At 41.4% G+C, this 17506-nt stretch overlaps 1 protein-coding gene across 3 annotated transcripts; it reads right to left on the reverse strand.

The window, feature by feature from the left end:
- Positions 1 to 359: 359 nt before the first annotated feature.
- On the reverse strand, positions 360 to 17210 carry PPIE (peptidylprolyl isomerase E). Of its 3 annotated transcripts, none has more exons than XM_033953657.1 (10): positions 17053 to 17210; positions 16880 to 16978; positions 11583 to 11626; positions 11432 to 11458; positions 10868 to 10949; positions 9019 to 9113; positions 8750 to 8873; positions 2231 to 2416; positions 1911 to 2053; positions 360 to 1812 (listed from the first exon to the last, which is right to left on the reverse strand). In XM_033953657.1, exons 1-10 carry the CDS (start codon positions 17084 to 17086, stop codon positions 1744 to 1746), a joined length of 903 nt encoding a protein of 300 aa, XP_033809548.1. In that variant the 5' UTR covers positions 17087 to 17210; the 3' UTR covers positions 360 to 1743. The 3 variants fall into 3 exon arrangements, with proteins under 3 accessions (XP_033809548.1, XP_033809550.1, XP_033809551.1); XM_033953659.1 differs by having other exon boundaries at positions 17048 to 17065; XM_033953660.1 differs by lacking the exons at positions 10868 to 10949; positions 16880 to 16978; positions 17053 to 17210 and having other exon boundaries at positions 11583 to 11621.
- Positions 17211 to 17506: the final 296 nt, after the last annotated feature.

Consider the following 17506-nt stretch of genomic DNA (forward strand, 5'->3'; position numbering starts at 1 on the left):
GAAAGAAGCCTTCAGGATTAGCTAGCGGGTAAAGGGTTTAGAGACTTACTAGCAGTTGGTAGGGATGGCTTTAATAGAGATACTCTGACTCCATCAGTCGTTCTCAAATATTTTTTATATCATTCCTTGCATGCACACATTATATTTACGTAAAGTTCTGATGGGGTATAATCAGGGTAGGAAGCTGGGCTGTTTTAGGTACCCTTAAGTTTTGCGTGCATTACATTATGCTCTATTAATGCATTTTATATGAAGCAAACTGAACTGTGGTTTCTCTCGGTTATTCCCCCCCTGAGGCCTGCATCCAGGCCTCAGAAGCCTTGGCCTAGTTGCTCTCAACCCTGAAGAGTTTTCTTATCTTAACTGTACTGTAACTGTTTTTCATGTTAATATCTCGTACCTTACTTGGTACTTCCTGTATCTTATTGTAAACATCCTGTAACTGTTCTCTTGTTAATATCTTGTACCTTATTGTAAACACCCCAGTACCCTGTACCTCATTGTAAACATACTGTAACTGTTTTTTCGTGTTAATATCTCGTACCTTACTGTAATCACCCCAGTACCTGCTCACTTTGTATTATCCTGTATCCTACTGTCAACACTGTACTCTCTCTAGACATGACTCCACTGTAAACCGCTTCGAACTTAGGGTATAGCGGTATATAAGAAATAAAATTATTATTATTATTATTATTAAAGTGAGGAAACAACATCCCAACCACTAATTTATGCTCTATTAATGCATCTTATATGAAAAACTGAATTAGGGTTTCTCTCAGTTATTTCCCCCCTGAGGCCTAGTCGCTCTCAACCCTGTAGTTTTCTTGTCTTAAGGTGAGGAAACAATGTCCCAACCACTTATTTAAACCCTTTCAGTGAACAGAAGAAACTGCCTTATTGTATGCAAACAGATCTCATGCATATTCATTGTGGAAATCCTGAAAACCTGACTGTGTTATGGTCCTCAAGGACCAAGGCTTCACCCCTGATCTAGAGGCTGTATTCACCTCACCATTCAGGATCTTGTGTACAAGTGTCATGCTTAGCTCAGCTCTGATCCTGCGGTGACTGCTCAAACTGCACAGTAAGTTACAGAGAAAAAGCATGCCCTCTCCCCCCAAGCCCAAGAAGGAAGTTATTCTTCCTAGCTATGAAAATGGACTAAATGAAAGGCTGGTATGCTAAACAGAAAACCAAAAAACCCTTCCCATAGAACCTGTTGACCATATCATGGCCAGCAGTACAGAGGGGGCAACTGCTGTGGTTCAAGTAACCCCCCCCAGAAGAAAGTACTTGTTTTTAACAAGCAAATTGGAGCAAAATCCAATTATATTTCTTTTCAGACATGAGTCTGTAAATGAAAAACTGTTACATAATTTCTGAAAAGTATTTAACGCGTTGTAAATGAATGAACTTGCAGCATCTGTTTACAAAGCATTTATGCCAAAATCATATAAGAGTTATGAAACTTGAGAGGCGTGTGTGAGATGTTTCAAGACGTCACCCGAGCATTGCCAGAGAAAGTAATGACAGAACTCCACTAGATGTCCAATCACATCCCATCCTGAAAACGTACCACCCGCTTTCTGAAGAGAATTTCACAGTTCTTGAAAACCACGCAGTCAGCTGAGAATCCAGGCAATTCCTGAAGCATCGCTCTCAGTTCAGACCCCAGTGAAGTCCACGGGGGGTTTCTTTCTTTTTCACCACATGCAGTGGACGGGAAAGAGCAGCAATGCATCACACATACTCCCCACAATCAGAAATGATCACCTTTTGTTTGGGTTTCCCATCTTTACTGCCTTGAGCCTTTGTAAAAACAAAGAAAGTTGTAAGAACAGACTCGCAAAGCAGGAGGCGATACACGATCAGCTCTGTTTTAAGACGACTGTCCCAAGTTGACCCACCTCTATCTGTCGGGCTATGTCCATGCCTTCCATCACTTCTCCAAATACTACATGCTTTCCGTCCAGCCAATCAGTTTTGTCACATGTGATGAAAAACTGGGAGCCATTGGTATTTGAGCCAGAATTTGCCATTGAAAGAAGTCCTAAAGCAGAGCATAATACAAAGTAAGAATTACAAAGAATGATTTTTTTCACACCAATTCTGAACCTGTCTTATTCAATTTTGGAAAAAAAGCATAAACCGAGATGAACGAGCCTGAACGGAGACTATAGAAACATAGAAACATAAGAACAAAGAGCAGGCAAAGCCTACACCTCACCTGGTCCTGTGTGCTTTAGGATGAAATTCTCATCTGCAAATTTCTTCCCATAGATGGATTTGCCACCAGAGCCATTGTGGTTTGTGAAATCACCACCCTGACACATGAATTGTGGGATTATACGGTGAAAACTGCTACCCTTGAAGCCAAAGCCCTTCTCATGAGTACACAGACAGCGGAAATTCTCTGGAAAATAAGGCAGTAAATAAAAAAAAAAACGAAGTTCTAAGCATCAAATAGCTCTTTAAATACTACAATGAGTGGTTAAATTTATTTTCTAGAATCAGCCAGTTAAGCAAAATGGCCATGAACATCTTGCATTGATCAATTCAATATCAAATCTGCCATTTTCCTACTCTAAAAACCTAATTTCACCATCATTGCTTATGCTCAGATTATTCCAATTGCTTGCTCATTCTCTCAGGAGAAAAAGCAGCAATAACCCTATTAATCTGGCCCCTTTCCTCTGTTCTACCTACTCCAGCCTGTTCATCTTTTCTCATCTCAATTCCTCCCTAACTTCTAAAACTGTTCAGTTTTTTTAAAGAACTTTTTTCATTTAATATTGAACCAACTACTTTACAAAATACCAGACACCCAGTTGTTTCTTCAAGGTACCAGCTTTAAACACAGCCACTTCAAATATATTTTTATCTATTAAATAAACCTCTCTCCTACCAACAACTCTTCCCTTTCCTCCCTCCCACCCACAATGTGGAAAGTTATGAGGGAAAATCAGAATACTCGACAAATACTTCTGTTCAGAATCCACAGAAGAAAAACCTACAGAAGGTCCACAGATTGACTACTACTTATCTCTATAGTGCCGCTAGACGTATGCAGTGCTGTACATTAAAACATTCATGAGACAGTCCCCGCTCAGTAGAGCTTACAATCTAATCAACAGATAAACAGGTCAAGTAGGGGGTTAGGGAGTTTTTCAGGAATGGGGGTTAGAAGTTAACAGCAACCTCAAGTATACATAGAGGGATGGTACAGGTGCCAAACTGTTTACTGAAAATTGCGTTTATGAAGAACTTGCTAAACTGAAGTAGACAAAGCTATGGAAACTCCATGAGATACATCCCAGGCAAATCCTCTAAAAGGATGCACTTAATAGAAATGGGAGACATTCCCGAGGGCTGGAGAAAAGGCTATGTGGTTCCTCTTCACAAAAGTGGGAACAAGGAAGAGAGGTGGAAAACAACAGGACAGCAGGTCTAACCTCAGTGGAGGGAAAAATAATGAAGGATAGAATAGTGAATTTTCTACAATCCAACATCTGACGAAACACAAAGTAAATTGTGCCAAATGAATCCAAAAGAAATGGATCGAAGATAATAATAATAATAAAAATTTTATTCTTATATACCGCCAAAGCCATGAAAGTTCAAGGTAGTTTACAACAAGAAGTGCTGGACAATCAGCGAAGAGTTTACACTACATTGTTATCAAATATAAGCCATGATGATTCGAGGCAGTTCACAACGAAAGGAACTGAACAAACAGTGAAGTGGTCACAATCCAAAGACATCGCTTACAAGCTTACAGAAAGGAAGAAGAGGAAAGTTTATGAAAATTCTTAGGTTACAATTCGATTAAACAGATTTGTTTTTACAGATTTTCTAAAATTGAGGTAGGATGAGGAATGCATGATAATTTTATCCAGCCAATCGTTCCATTTGCCTGCCTGGAACATGAGCGTTCTGTCTAGGAATCTTTTGTAGTGGCAGGCCTTAATTGTCGGATAGGTGAACAGATGAATTCTACGTGTGAGCCTAATAGAACTATCCAGATTAAATTGGGAAACCAGGTACGTGGGGGCCAGACCGAATACTGATTTGTAACAAAGACAGAAAAATTTAAACAGAACTCTTGCTTCCAGGGGCAGCCAATGAGGTTTTTGATATTAAGGACTATGTGTTCCCATTTCTTCAGCCCAAAAATCAATCGAACTGCTGAATTCTGAATAACTCTGAGTCTTAGAATGGTTTTTTTTTAAGGATCCCAAGTAAATGATGTTGCAAAAGTCGAGCATGCTCAAGATGGAAGATTGAACCAATAGGCGGAATGATGCTGCATCAAAGTATTTTCTGATGGTTCTGAGTTTCCATAGTATCGAGAAGCATTTTCTAACCAGTAAATCTGTGTGAGCGTTTAGTGAGGTGGCGGTCCAGAGTCACTCCCAGAATTTTTATGGAATGGTCAATAGTGAAGACCTGACCATTCAAGAAGATTGATGTGTCTTTAATTTTGTCGTTTGGGCTTGTCAGGAAAAATTTGGTTTTGTCTGAGTTGAGTTTCAATTTGAATTCTGTCATCCATAATTCGATTTGCTTTATAATGGATGATAGTTGATTCATTGTCTCAGAAGTCAGGGTAGTGGGGTGCCGCAAGGCTCGGTCTTGGGCCCGATACTTTTCAACATCTTTATAAGAGACTTAGCGGAAGGGCTGCGAGGTAAAATGACATTATTCGCCGATGACGCCAAACTGGGCAATGTAGTGGGCAAAAGCACAACGGACATAGATTCAATACCTGACAACATGATGCACGACCTACTACTACTGGAGCGCTGGTCTAGGTCCTGGCAACTCAGCTTCAATGCCAAAAAATGCAAAGTCATGCACCTGGGCAGCCAAAATCCATGCAAGACTTACACCCTTAATGGTGAGATCCTAACAAGAACTGAAGCAGAACGAGACTTAGGGGTGATCGTCAGTGAGAACATGAAAACTGCCAATCAAGTGGAGCAAGCTTCATCCAAGGCAAGGCAAATCATAGGTTGCATACGCAGGAGTTTTGTCAGCCGTAAGCCTGAAGTCATTATGCCATTATATAGATTCATGGTGAGGCCCCACCTGGAGTACTGTGTACAGTTCTGGAGGCCGCATTACTGCAAGGTTGTTCGGAGACTTGTGTCGGTCCAGAGAATGGCCACCAGGATGGTCTCGGGACTCAAGGATCTCCCGTACGAGGAACGGCTGGATAAATTAAAGCTATACTCACTCGAGGAACGCAGAGAGAGGGGTGACATGATCGAGACATTTAAGTATCTCACGGACCGCATCGAGGTGGAAGAAGATATCTTCTTTTTCAAGGGTCCAGCGGCAACAAGGGGGCATCCGTGGAAAATCAGGGGTGGGAAACTGCACGGGGACACCAGGAAATTCTTTTTTACTGAAAGGGTGGTTGATCGCTGGAATAGTCTTCCACTTCAGGTTATTGAGGCCAGCAGCATGCCTGATTTTAAGGCCAAAATGGGACAGACACGTGGGATCTATTCACAGAGAAAGGTAGGGGAGGGTCTTTGGGGTGGGCAGACTAGATGGGCCGTGGCCCTTATCTGCCGTCTATTTCTATGTTTTTAAGGGGAATAACTATCGTGATATCGTCTGCATAGATATAGAATTTAACTTTTAAGTTTTGCAGTAAGTTCCCCAGTGAGGCAAGGTAAATGTTGAACAATGTAGGGGATAGAGGAGAGCCCTGTGGGACTCCGCAAGAGTTTACCCAGCTGCAGGAATGTTTGTTGTCAATATAGACTTGATATGATCTTTTACTCAAAAAACCCTGGAACCATTTCGGCACATTGCCTGAAAGACCAATTTACTCCAGACAGTTAATAAGAATAGCATGATCGACCAAATCGAAGGCACTACTTAAGTCTAATTGCAGAACTAGTGCACTTGTGCCTTGACTGAATAAGGTATGAAGGAAATCTAGAAGTGATGCAATGACCGTTTCTGTGCTAAACCCAGATCAAAAACCTGACTGATTGTCTTGTAGTATGCTAAATTTGTCCAAATACGTTACTAATTCTTGGTTGACCAGGCCTTCCATCAGCTTGACAAATAAGGGGGTACTCGCAATAGATCTGTAATTTGCTGTTAGCTTGATAAGATTCCTTAGGATTTTTTACGATCGGTGTGATCTGAATCTGGCCTAGATCCTCAGGGAATGTACCGGTTAGTAAAAGGGAGGAAAGCCAATTATATAGGTTGGCTTTGAAGGTGACTGGGGCGACTTTCATAATGTTTGGTGAGCAGAAGTCTAATCTGCAGTAGGAATCCGCGTATTTCATATAGAGTTTACAGAACTGTTGCCAGGATGGAGTGGTAAAATTGTTCCAGGACATATCTACCTTAGGTTCATCTTTGTATTGGGCAACTGGGTAGTTCGAAATGTTGGATTTGGAGCCCGTTAGTTTGGATCTCAAATTATTGATTTTGTTGTTGAAGAATTCAGCCAGAGCGTCTGCAGATGGTGGGGAATCTAGGGTCGAACAGGAAAAGGCCTGTAGGTCGTAGAGATTGTTAACTAGTTCAAAGAGATTTCTACTATAAGTGTTCGGAGAGCCAATTTTTTGGGCGTAAAAGTTAGTGCGTTTCTTTATTAGTATTTTGTATTCTTTTAATTTTAGTCTCCAGTTCGATCTCCCTTCACTGTCCCCTGATTTCAACCATTGTCTTTCTAGTTTGCATAACTCCCGTTTCACATTCACTAACTCGGCATCATACCAGCCATCCAGATTATTTTTTCTCTTTTTCTTTAATTTAGTGGGGGCCATTTTGTTTAGTATCTGGTTACTCATATTAGTCCAAGAGTCCGCTGAGAAAGAGTCTGAGACTGAACTAGAAGTTATGTCGTAGTGTGACCAGAATTCCACGGGGTTGACCATACCTCTGCTAGCTACCATTTTATTATTTCGTTTTGCCTCCTTGGATTTCGTTGGGAAGCGTTTTACTTGCCAGCTGAGTTGGAAATTTGATGTGGTCTATTTAAATTTCAGCATAACCTTTGAAACCATTCCCCATAAGAGGCTTGTGAATAAACTTAGCAGCCTGAGGATGGGATGCAAAGTGGTAATAAACTGGATCAGAAATTGGAACAGCCAACAGAGGACAGTAAATGGAATTTACTCAGAAGCAGTGCTGGGTAGGAACCTTGTTTAAATATCCTTTCTTACCTAGGCGTTCCCTTTCAAGAGCTAGGCCGTAAGACAAAAAGGACCCAGATCGAACATAGGAATGGGCCAAGTCTGAAGATCGTGCGAGAGGGGCAGAGGAACAGGATCTGCCACAAGAAGATGAACCAGAACCGTGTATCATAAGCACTTGGGCCAGTCCAAAGCCACCAGGATCACGCAGCCTGTGTGCCAGGCAATGTGAAGAACTCTGTCAACTATAGGACACAGAGGAGAGGCTGTCCTTCGGCTAAGTCTGCACCAGAGCATCCAAACCCTCGGCCTGACAATCCCCGCACTGACTGAAAAACCTCAGCACTTTGGGGTTGACACTCATGGCAATTAGGTCCATGACCGGCCAACCCCATGACTGAACCATCAACTTGAAGGCTTCCACGACTCAGGAAGTCCACCTGGACATTGTCCACTCCCACTATGTGTGAAGTCGAGATGTCCAGAAGATGAGCCTCTGCCCATTCCATGAGAAGAGTTGCCTCCAGCGCTACTAGATGACTCTTGGTTCTCCCGTGGCGAAAGGCATAAGCTTAGGAGGAAAGTAAGATTTGGCTGTTTCAGTAGGCTTTCGGAAAATAGTTTGCGATTGTCACTAAGGGGGCTAATATTTATCTACAATATTTTCTAACAAATATTATAATTTATCTTAAAGTGCATTTAGCTTTTATATACCGCCAACAAAGCCTGAAATATATCAAAACAATACACATTCAGGTACAATAGTTATTTTTCCTATCACCGGAGGAGGGTTTACAATTTAAGTCTGTACTCAAGGCACTGGAGAGTTAAGTGGCTTGCCCAAGGTGAAAAGGGGCTGCAGTGGGATTTGAATTGGGCTCCCTTGGTTTTTAGCCTGCTGCTCTTCCATGCTCCTGCCTCCCCCTTTTCTTTTTGGAGGGGTGGGGTGGCGGTTGGTGTCATGTGTTTGCCCACTGTATTATTTGCAATGGTATTTCAGGTACTTTTATCTGTGACTCTATTAGATTGTAAATCGCTCCAATATCAATATGAAAGACAATATATAAAATAAATGAGCTAAACAGTTGGAAAAAGTAAAGAAAAACAAAAGATTTAATTCTGCAAACAGCCAAAGAGTACAACCAACCATTCACACAGATCTCACTACCCTCACAGGTTGCGCTATTTATGCTGGTGCCCAGTGAGGTTCAGTACAGGGTGTCTTCACTAGGGTTATACAGAGCTGGGACAGGTGTTCTCAGATCTGCTTCATCTGTAAGAGTTTTTAGAAAGTCAGGGGCTAAGTCTCCATGAGCTGTGGCTGAAGGGCTAATCAGACACAAAATTACAGCTTTCTAACTAACGACAGTGCAGAATGTTAATACCGGGAAATAAGCTGTCCGAACCTCACTCTGCAATATAATTTTGCAAGGCTCAATCCACCACCGACAGGCTAGCTTATGGGAAGGAGGCTGACCTGATAAGCCTGAGGCCTGCAGGATAAAAAGTTTCAATGCACATTAAACCCCATTTTACTACAATATTGTTAAGAGCTACTGACTCTTTTACTTCACACCTACCTGCTGTCATTGGTACAATGTCAGAACGCAAAAGGAACCGGATCCTGCCTGCTGGCTTGTTTCCAATTTTTATGTCCATGTAAACCTGAGGATTTGCTCTCGACTTTTTAGCTGGGGGCTCAACCTGAAAGACAAAAACTAAAGACTTACTAAATCTGAATGTGTGGCCTCTCCGCCTAGCACAGTCTGTTCTCAGTGCAGATACTCATTTGCTACACTGGACCATGCTACACCTGTAACAATCGGTTCCCATTTCATCTGCTACCTACATCTGTTATGAGTTTTGTAGGTTCTGAGGCACTTTCTTCAGCATTCTCCAGCGTCTTTCCTGAAAACTTTTTCAACCAGTCATCATCAGACCAAACTGCAAAACAAAAAAGAAAAAAGGCCTGGGATATGAGAGAACGAGAACACTGAAGTCCTGGGGTAGGGAAGTGAGACACTGGTTACATGTCTAAAAACATAAAAGAATGTCTGTCTAGACTGCAAGGCAAAAAGTTCACATTTGCTAATTTCCCTCTAGAACGATGGTCTCAAACATGTAGCCTGCCAGGTATGTTTATCATAATCACAAAAGTAAAATATAAGTTTCTTGATCATATGTCTCTTTAGCTATAAATGACAATATTATTATTAAGACTTAGCCAAAAGGAAAGATTTATAAACTATAAAGAGTTTTACCTCATGCAAAATTGTCATTTCTTTAATAAGACATGAACTATTTTTTCTGAGGCCCTCCAAGTAACTACAAATCCAAAATGTGGCCCTGCAAAGGGTTTGGGTTTAAGACCACTGGTGTAGAATGTATTACACTTATTTTATTTCATTTTTGATCACACAAAACAGCTCTAAATTTAGATTAGCTGACACCCACTGCTAAGTCATCTCTCCCCAGTCTGACATCTGACTCTCCCACCAAACCCCACATGAAACTCAGTAGTTACTCCCCTCCCCCATCACATTGTCAGCAGTCATTCTTATTCTGAGGTCAGTGTATAAAGACTACCTACTACCCTCCGACACCAACAGAGGGGGCCTCTTTCTGCATGGCTACAAAACAGCCCACAAAATCAGGCCCCCCTTCCTCACAGCACAGCACAGAACATGCAAACTTCTCACTCCGGCTAAAACACTCACCTAACACTCCCTCAGGAGCCAATGACTATTATTTCTAGAGCGCTACCAGATGTACGCAGCGCTGTACAGTCACAAAGGTAACAGGCAACTAGCAGCCCCCTACAGCTAGGGGGATTCTTTACAGATGTACAATGCAGATTATGCACAGGTAATATCAGCACCCCTTCACCTCCCCCCATGACAATCAGGCAACACCGGGCCACATCCTTCTCCTCATATGCTGCCTGGACTCAGAACACTGATTTGAAGTGCACTGCTCCATGCTGTCTCTCGCAGTTCAGATCAGCACTCCAGCTGGCAGCAGAAGAGGATATGGCCCAATATGTAGTCACAGCTGCATGGGTGCAGCAGGGCAAACTAAAAAAGGAACTATGTGCTAGAGGGTTTTGGGGGGGGACAGGGGGAGAAAGAGGACAGAAAGAAAGGAGCATGAGCCTAAGGACAGAGAGAACAAGGGAGCTGGGAGTTGAACACATTGGAGAGACAACAGAGAAAGCTGATGCTTGACCCTGTTGTTGGGGGAGAAAGATGGAGAGAGAAGATTAATCACAGGTAAGGGAGGGTGTAACCTGGACAGCGAGATCCTGAGAAAGGTTGAGCCCAAGGCAAAAAAAGGTTAAAGGGAGGCACGAAGCCTAGTGATGGCCCCTGTCGTATTTGCTGTTTTAGACTTAGTGGCCACGGCTCGACGTCATCACATCGAAGTCTGTGCATGCGTGAAGGCCCTCCAGACGGACCCTAATCCACCAGTGAGGGGATGCCAGCAGGGAAGGCGCAAGGAGAGGCGCTGGCTGCGAGAGGCATATCCTGTAGGCAGTCACCCGGCGCCTCTCCTCCTCCCCAGCGTCTCACGGCACAGTTTGCGATACACTGCTCTAGACAAATAGACGCCCGTCTAGAAGTTTTCAACCTCCAAGAAGTCTCTCTTATGTTTCTCTCTCAATGTCACCTGCTTGTTTTTATTTCTTTTTTTAAACATACCAGCTCTGGAAGACCCCTCTTTAATCCTCATTGGTTTAGCCAAGTTGACACGAATTGTTCTACCAAACAACTCGGATTCATTCTGCAGAGAATTGTACAGAAAAGTAAATATTCCTCTCAAAAAGCAGAAATGATTCAATTGGGTGAAAAAAGCAGCTTAGAAGTAGGTGTGTCTTTCTGAGATGAAAGACTGCTTCTAAGAAATAAATCCATATTAATATGTTTCTTTATATAGTGGGAGAGAGAAAGGGGAAAGACCAGCACATTTTTTAAAAGCTACTAACAGTTAAAATAAAAACATAGCTTATGCAAATGCAGACAACAAACCAGGAATATTCACAAATATTTTGCACAGAGTGATAGACACCAAAGACTTCTAGATATAAAACTCTTTTACAGAAGAGTTTGGACAGAAAGACAAAGTTAGCAGCTACAATGAAAGAAGATATTTGCTACTGTTAAAACATAGAGGGGATGGTGAACACACATTCAGGTCTGGGTATCCAGGCTCTTCAAGAATTTGAAAGAAAACTGAACCATGTAATGCAAAATCTTGGTTCATACCATGTTATCAATAGCCGCTGCAGCATCCTATTAAGAGAAAGAAAAAGCGAGTTACTAATCATTCATCCAGTTGACTTCTACAGCACAGCCTACTCATCTAAGTGTAGAATAGAGAGAGAAGGAAAAAAAGAACAAGGCTAATCATTTTCACCTCTGCCATCTCAAATTCAATGAAGGCAAATCCTCTATGCTTTTCTAGAACAGAGAAAAACAAGCAGTTACAAATGAGACACATTAACAGCAGTAAACCAGCTTCATTTTCTGTAACACCTTTTTGAGAAGCAGATTAAATACTCATTGGTGTGTTTGCCTTTAACCCATTTTGGCCACCAAACCTATAAGCTGAGAACCATTTGCACCCATGGTTAGTGTTCCATTATTTAAATTTCAGCTCATAAAATAAAAATGGTTTGCTTGAAAATGATACATGGTAAATGGGTTTTTATCTAAAGTGGATTATTTTTCCAATATTTCTATATTTAATATGTAAGATAAGGGTGGGGTGGGGGGAGGGTTTCTATTATATGAAAAATAAAAATTACTAAAAGGATTTCAGGATGGGAGAGGGAGGGTTATATTTACAACTATAAGTTATAATGATAAGATGTACAAGTGGTTAAATCTATGTTATTGTGTTGCAATTTTTGTACACTTGATGAAAGTTTTAAAATGAATAAAGAATTATAAAAATAAAAAAAATAAATAAAGTGGATTATTTTAACTTTATTTTATTGGGACTATAGAGCACTTTGCAGACTTGGCAATGACTACAACAAAGTCCTTGTAGAAATTCACCTGTTCCTCCCAAATTCTAATTTGGTAACTTTTTAAAAAACCCAAACACAAAGAGTCCTTAGGGACAGAATTCATAACATCTTGCTCTGTCTCCTTGCTTTCTCCTCTGCTGTGCACCGCAAGGCTCCACGCTTTCCCTGATAAAGTTGTGAGAAGCTCAGAAGACGTCCTAGACCCAAAAGATGGCCATTAGGTTCATTAAGGAGTTCTGATCATGTACCATTCATGTTGGTAGAACTACACTGGTTATCTATAGAAAAGAGACTAATTTAGAATCCTTTGTTTAGTTACAAAGTTTTTACATCATTTAGGGACAAGATACTACTTATATGACCTATCAAATTATTTGCCCATCATAATAGGCCTCATTGACAATGTGCCCTGATTATGCCTAGTAAAATTAGATCCTGATGGGCTGGAGTGGAACTTTGATAGCAACTCTAGTAGTTTGGGAATAAGGCCAATATTGGGCAGAGTTATAAAGTCTGTGCCATTTTAAGAAGAGATGAAGTATGCATATATCACATATTAACTTATCTTGTTGGGCAAACTTGATGGACTGTGCAATTCTATCTGTAATCATGTACTATGTTGCTATATAAATATATGTTGCACCAGTTTAAGGAATTTAAATTCTGTATATATTTGTTTATAAACTGAGATTTTTGCCCCCCCCCCCAAAAAAAAAAGCTTCCCTCTCCTGGTACTTCACTTTTGCTCCTATCTCTCTGAGGGTGGGAACCAGGAGGTCTTGAGCATGCAAACTCAAGGCCACGTACCAGCTCAGCTTGTTTTAACTAAATTGTCAATGGAAGTGATGGCTGCAGCAGCCAGGAAGGAACATAAGAAATAATGGTCAGCGCAGGGGTGGGTGGGAAGCAAGAGTCAACTGCCAGTCACAGTGGGAATGGGAAGCAAGAGGAAGTAACAGTCACTAGTGGAAAGGGATTGGGGGAAGAGGGCAGAAATGCTGCATATCAAGGGTATAACACTGGATGTGGAGCAGAAAAGTCAGGTTGGCTTGCAATGGAGAAAGAAAGGTGGAAGGGAAATGCAGGACACTACAAAGGAATAAAGATTATACTTTAATATAAACCCCCCATCCCCACTCCCACCCATGGCTTATACAAGTTAACAGTTCCCACCTTCTTTTCAGGGGAAAAATTTAACTCGGCTTATACAGCTTCATCAGAATAGTAACCTACTCAGATTTCACAGGAGTATTAACTCTTGGGCCAATAGTCAGTATTGGTAATTCAATTTGATAATTTTTTTAAGAGACTGAGAACAGACTGATTCTAAGGGGGAATGCACAACCTGCTGACAGAGGAGCTGAGCGTCTGTGCCGGTCTGGAGGGATGCTAAAGAAACAAAACAATGTGCATGTTCTTTTTTAATGATACACTGTTCAATATTATTTTATTAGTTTGAAAATTTTATAACACTTGTAATTAAATATGAATAAAAAAAAGGAAAGCAATACTGAAGGTATTTGTTCTTACTGGTCTACTACCACAGTACTAAAGCAAATATAACCAGTGGTGTAGTCGAGGGGGGGGGTCTGCCTTGGGTGCCATCTTGGTGGGGGTGCTGGCACCCGTCCTACTCTTTCACTCCCCCCCCCAACTGTAGTCCTTCACTGGTGTGAACAGTAACTGCAACCTGCTGTTCGCGCCAGCGTCGGCTCTCCTCTGATGTCACTTCTGGGTCCCATGCCTAGGTTTCAAGGTTTTATTAAAATTTGATTTAATCGCTTATCTAATTTCTAAGCGAGTTTACTATATATATATATATATATATATATAAAGAGCATGAACATAATAAAAATGCCATTAGCAATACCATTAATACTTACAAAAAGAAAGCATAATAGGCATATTAAAAAGGGATAAATGAGACAGACAGATAGGAGACAAAAAGAAATAGGCTTAGAAATACAATTTGGATAGGACAAATAAGGAAAAAAAACAAAAGAAAAGGGCTCGTTGCTGCTTAATTCCTTAAGAGTTAAAAAGGATACTGTAAAATTTAAATCAAATGTTAAAAGCTTCTTTAAATAAATGACTCTTGAGTAGGCTTTTGAAACGTTCGAGATTAGCTGTTTCTCTAACAAGAGCTGGTAGGTTATTCCAAAGTTGAGGGGCTACGACTGAGAAAAAGTCTTGCCTTTTGGTTCCTATTATATGAAGGGAGGGGACCGTCAGCAATTTACGATTAGATGATCTAAGACTGCAGGGTGGGTCATATGGGATAAGATATTTATCAATAAATCAGGGCTGTTCTGAGAGAGATTTTGTACTGTTTAATTGGCAGCCAATGGGCATTTCGAAGTAGATTGTGTTATTAATTTTATTGCCGATATTTCTCTAGCATAAAGAATTTCAGGTGGCTATCTCATATATACAAATTTCATAGAAATAGAACCTTCTTTCTTATTTCTACTAGCAACCTTTATAAGAAACTTCTTAGGCCCTCAGCGTCACCACTCAGAATTCAAACTTATCACTGTTCTGAGCTTTATGTGACAAATCGTCACTGGGTCTAATTTTTCATTTTACATTACATTAGTGATTTCTATTCCGCTTGTGCCTTGCAGTTCTAAGCGGATTACAAATGAGAAGATATCTGGACATTACCGAGAGAATTATATAACAATGATTCATGTACATTACATGATACAGTTGAGAATTACAAATTAGAAGATATCTGAATTTATCCGATGGAATTACATAGTAAAGATTCAAGTACTTATAGGATACAGTGGAGAATAACAATATATTCGGGTAACAGAAGAAGATTACCTAACATTGAAGGAAGAAGTTTATTGGATACATGTGGTAGATGCTTATTTAGGAATCTGGATATTTTTTGGTAGGTATGGTTCGAGGGATTGACTAATGTGTTATTCACGGGGGAGAAAGCATGTACGAGTGGGAGGAGATTAGTAAGTAAGGACGTGTTTTTTGAATAGAACTGTTTTGATTTCTTTTCGAAACACTTTGATGTCTGTTGTTTTGATCATCAGTTTGGTGATGGAGGGGTCAATTTTCGCTGCCTGTGTCGCTAGAAGGCTGTCGTAAAGTTTCTTACGTCGGGTACCATTATGAGGAGGGAAGGTGAATAGGTTCTGAGTTCTCCTTGATCTGGGTGAGCGGTAGCGGTATAGGCGGTTGTTTAGGTAGCTGGGGGCAGTACCATGGGTTACTTTAAATAGTAGACAATAGAATTTGAATTGAGATCTTGCTTTTATCAGAAGCCAGTGAGAGTCTACATAGGCGGGAGTGATGTGGTCAAATTTGCTAAGAGAGTAGATGAGTCTGATGGCTGTGTTTTGAACGGTCTGTAGTTGTTTTATCATGTTGTTTGGGCATAGTAGGTAGAGGCTGTTGCAGTAATCTAAGGTACTAAGTGTGAGGGATTGTACAATGATCTTGTAGTGTTCTTTGGTAAAGAATTTTCTTAGGTTTCGCATGATGAAGAATGCTTTTTGTATGATTTTGTGGATTTGTGTCTGCATTGTGCAGCATCTGTCTAATTGTATTCCCAGAATTTTGAGAGTGCTCTGTATTGGATATTTGGTTGCGTTTACTTCCAGTTCTGTTAGGGATGGTTTTTGTTCCTTCTCTAGTAGTAGGAATTTGGTTTTCTCTGCATTCAGTTTCAGCTTATGGTTCTTCATCCATTTTTCTACAGTTTCCAGTGTTGTTTTCAGGCGTCCATTGGAGATGGGGTCTTGGATGTCGAAGGGGAGGAGGATGGTTATGTCATTTTTTATTTTAACTTTCATCAAGAGCTTCAAATAGCTTATACTTGTATTTTCTTTATCTTTAAATACTTTACATATAATTTACTTAGCTTTTGTGCAGTTGTCTCTACTTAGAGATATCTATGTCAAGCAGGGTGTCATAGCCGACATGTTTCGCGGGAACCGCTTTATTAAGATGGTCGACAGTAAAGGGGGGTGGAGCCTTGATAAAGCGGTTCCCGCGAAACATGTTGGCTGTGACACCCTGCTTGACATAGATATCTCTAAGTAGAGACAACTGCACAAAAGCTAAGTAAATTATATGTAAAGTATTTAAAGATAAAGAAAATACAAGTATAAGCTACTTGAAGCTCTTGACGAAAGTTAAAATGAAAAATTAGACGCAGTGACGATTTGTCACATAAACTCAGAACAGTGATAAGTTTGAGTTCTGAGTGGTGACGCTGAGGGCCTAAGAAGTTTCTTATAAAGGTTGCTACGGTAGTAGAAATAAGAAAGAAGGTTCTATTTCTATGAAATTTGTATTAATTTTATTGCGGAATTTTGAATTATTTGTAAACGTTTTAATTCTTCCTGTAAATAAGCTATTCCAGTAATCTAATTTCACAATGTTAATGGATTTTGGTTCTGAGAATCAGTGGCAGCTTGAAATGGTTATGGAAGGTTAGTTTGTGGGCAGCAAGTTGTATGGGGGAGGGGGAGGGAAAGGACCGTCAGAGAAGAAGGGGGGCAGGGGCGCCTCTCATCTCCGGCACGCCACTGCGTAACCCCACCTGCTGCCTTCGTGTGTGTGTGTGGGGGGGGGAGGTGCAGTGAAAAAGGCAGCTGCAGCAAAGCCGGAGCCCAGGGAGGGGGAGGGGGGTCCTGAAAGGAAGAAGCCTTCGCACCGGTCTCGTAGTCCAGCGGGATCTGGATGTCCGTGATGTCGCCGAAGGGAATGAAGGCCGCGTGCAGCACCTTCTCGTCCACCTCCTCGGCCAGTCCGCCTGCAAAGCCAAGAGCGCGGGTTAGTACCGGCCGCACGACGCCCCTTCCCACCCTTCGCCTCGCCTCACCTCACCTACGTACAGCACCCGCTTGGTGCTCGCCGCCATCTTGCTGCGTCGCCGCCTCTTCCGCTCGCGTGCCCAGCGCAGGCGCCAATCGCCCTCTGCCAATTCAGCGCGCGCTCAACGTTGCGGCGTGAGAAGCGCGAGCTGAGATCTCGTTCCCCAACTGCTCGCGCCGTAGTGTGTTTTTCGCTGGCCCAACAACCATCTCCAAAGCAATTGTTGCAAATATCTAACAGATCCATCTTGCCAATAGAAGCAATAAGGTAAACTTGAAGATGGCAAATGAAATCCAAGAAATGGGACCAACATGAAACTAACACAATCATATGAATGAATGGAAGACGCATGAAACAGCTGAGCGGGTGAAGAGCCTGACAGGGGAGGGATGCAGGGAATAGGGAGATGGAAATTGGGAAGGAAGGGAGGACAGATACTGCACATCCTGGGGGAGGGGTTAGAAAA

Source organism: Geotrypetes seraphini, chromosome 8 (genome assembly GCF_902459505.1).
Source record: "Geotrypetes seraphini chromosome 8, aGeoSer1.1, whole genome shotgun sequence".
Taxonomy (NCBI): Eukaryota; Metazoa; Chordata; class Amphibia; order Gymnophiona; family Dermophiidae; genus Geotrypetes; species Geotrypetes seraphini.

Excerpts from the sequence above, each read along its gene's own strand:
- PPIE (XM_033953657.1), bottom strand. The coding sequence starts at position 17,086 with ATGGCGGCGAGCACCAAGCGGGTGCTGTACGTAG. Across the intron at positions 16,979-17,052 it reads CAAGCGGGTGCTGTACGTAG|GCGGACTGGCCGAGGAGGTG; the intron begins GTGAGGTGAGGC and ends TTGGCTTTGCAG. Across the intron at positions 8,874-9,018 it reads CTACAAAACTCATAACAGAT|GTTGAGCCCCCAGCTAAAAA; the intron begins GTAGGTAGCAGA and ends TTTGTCTTTCAG.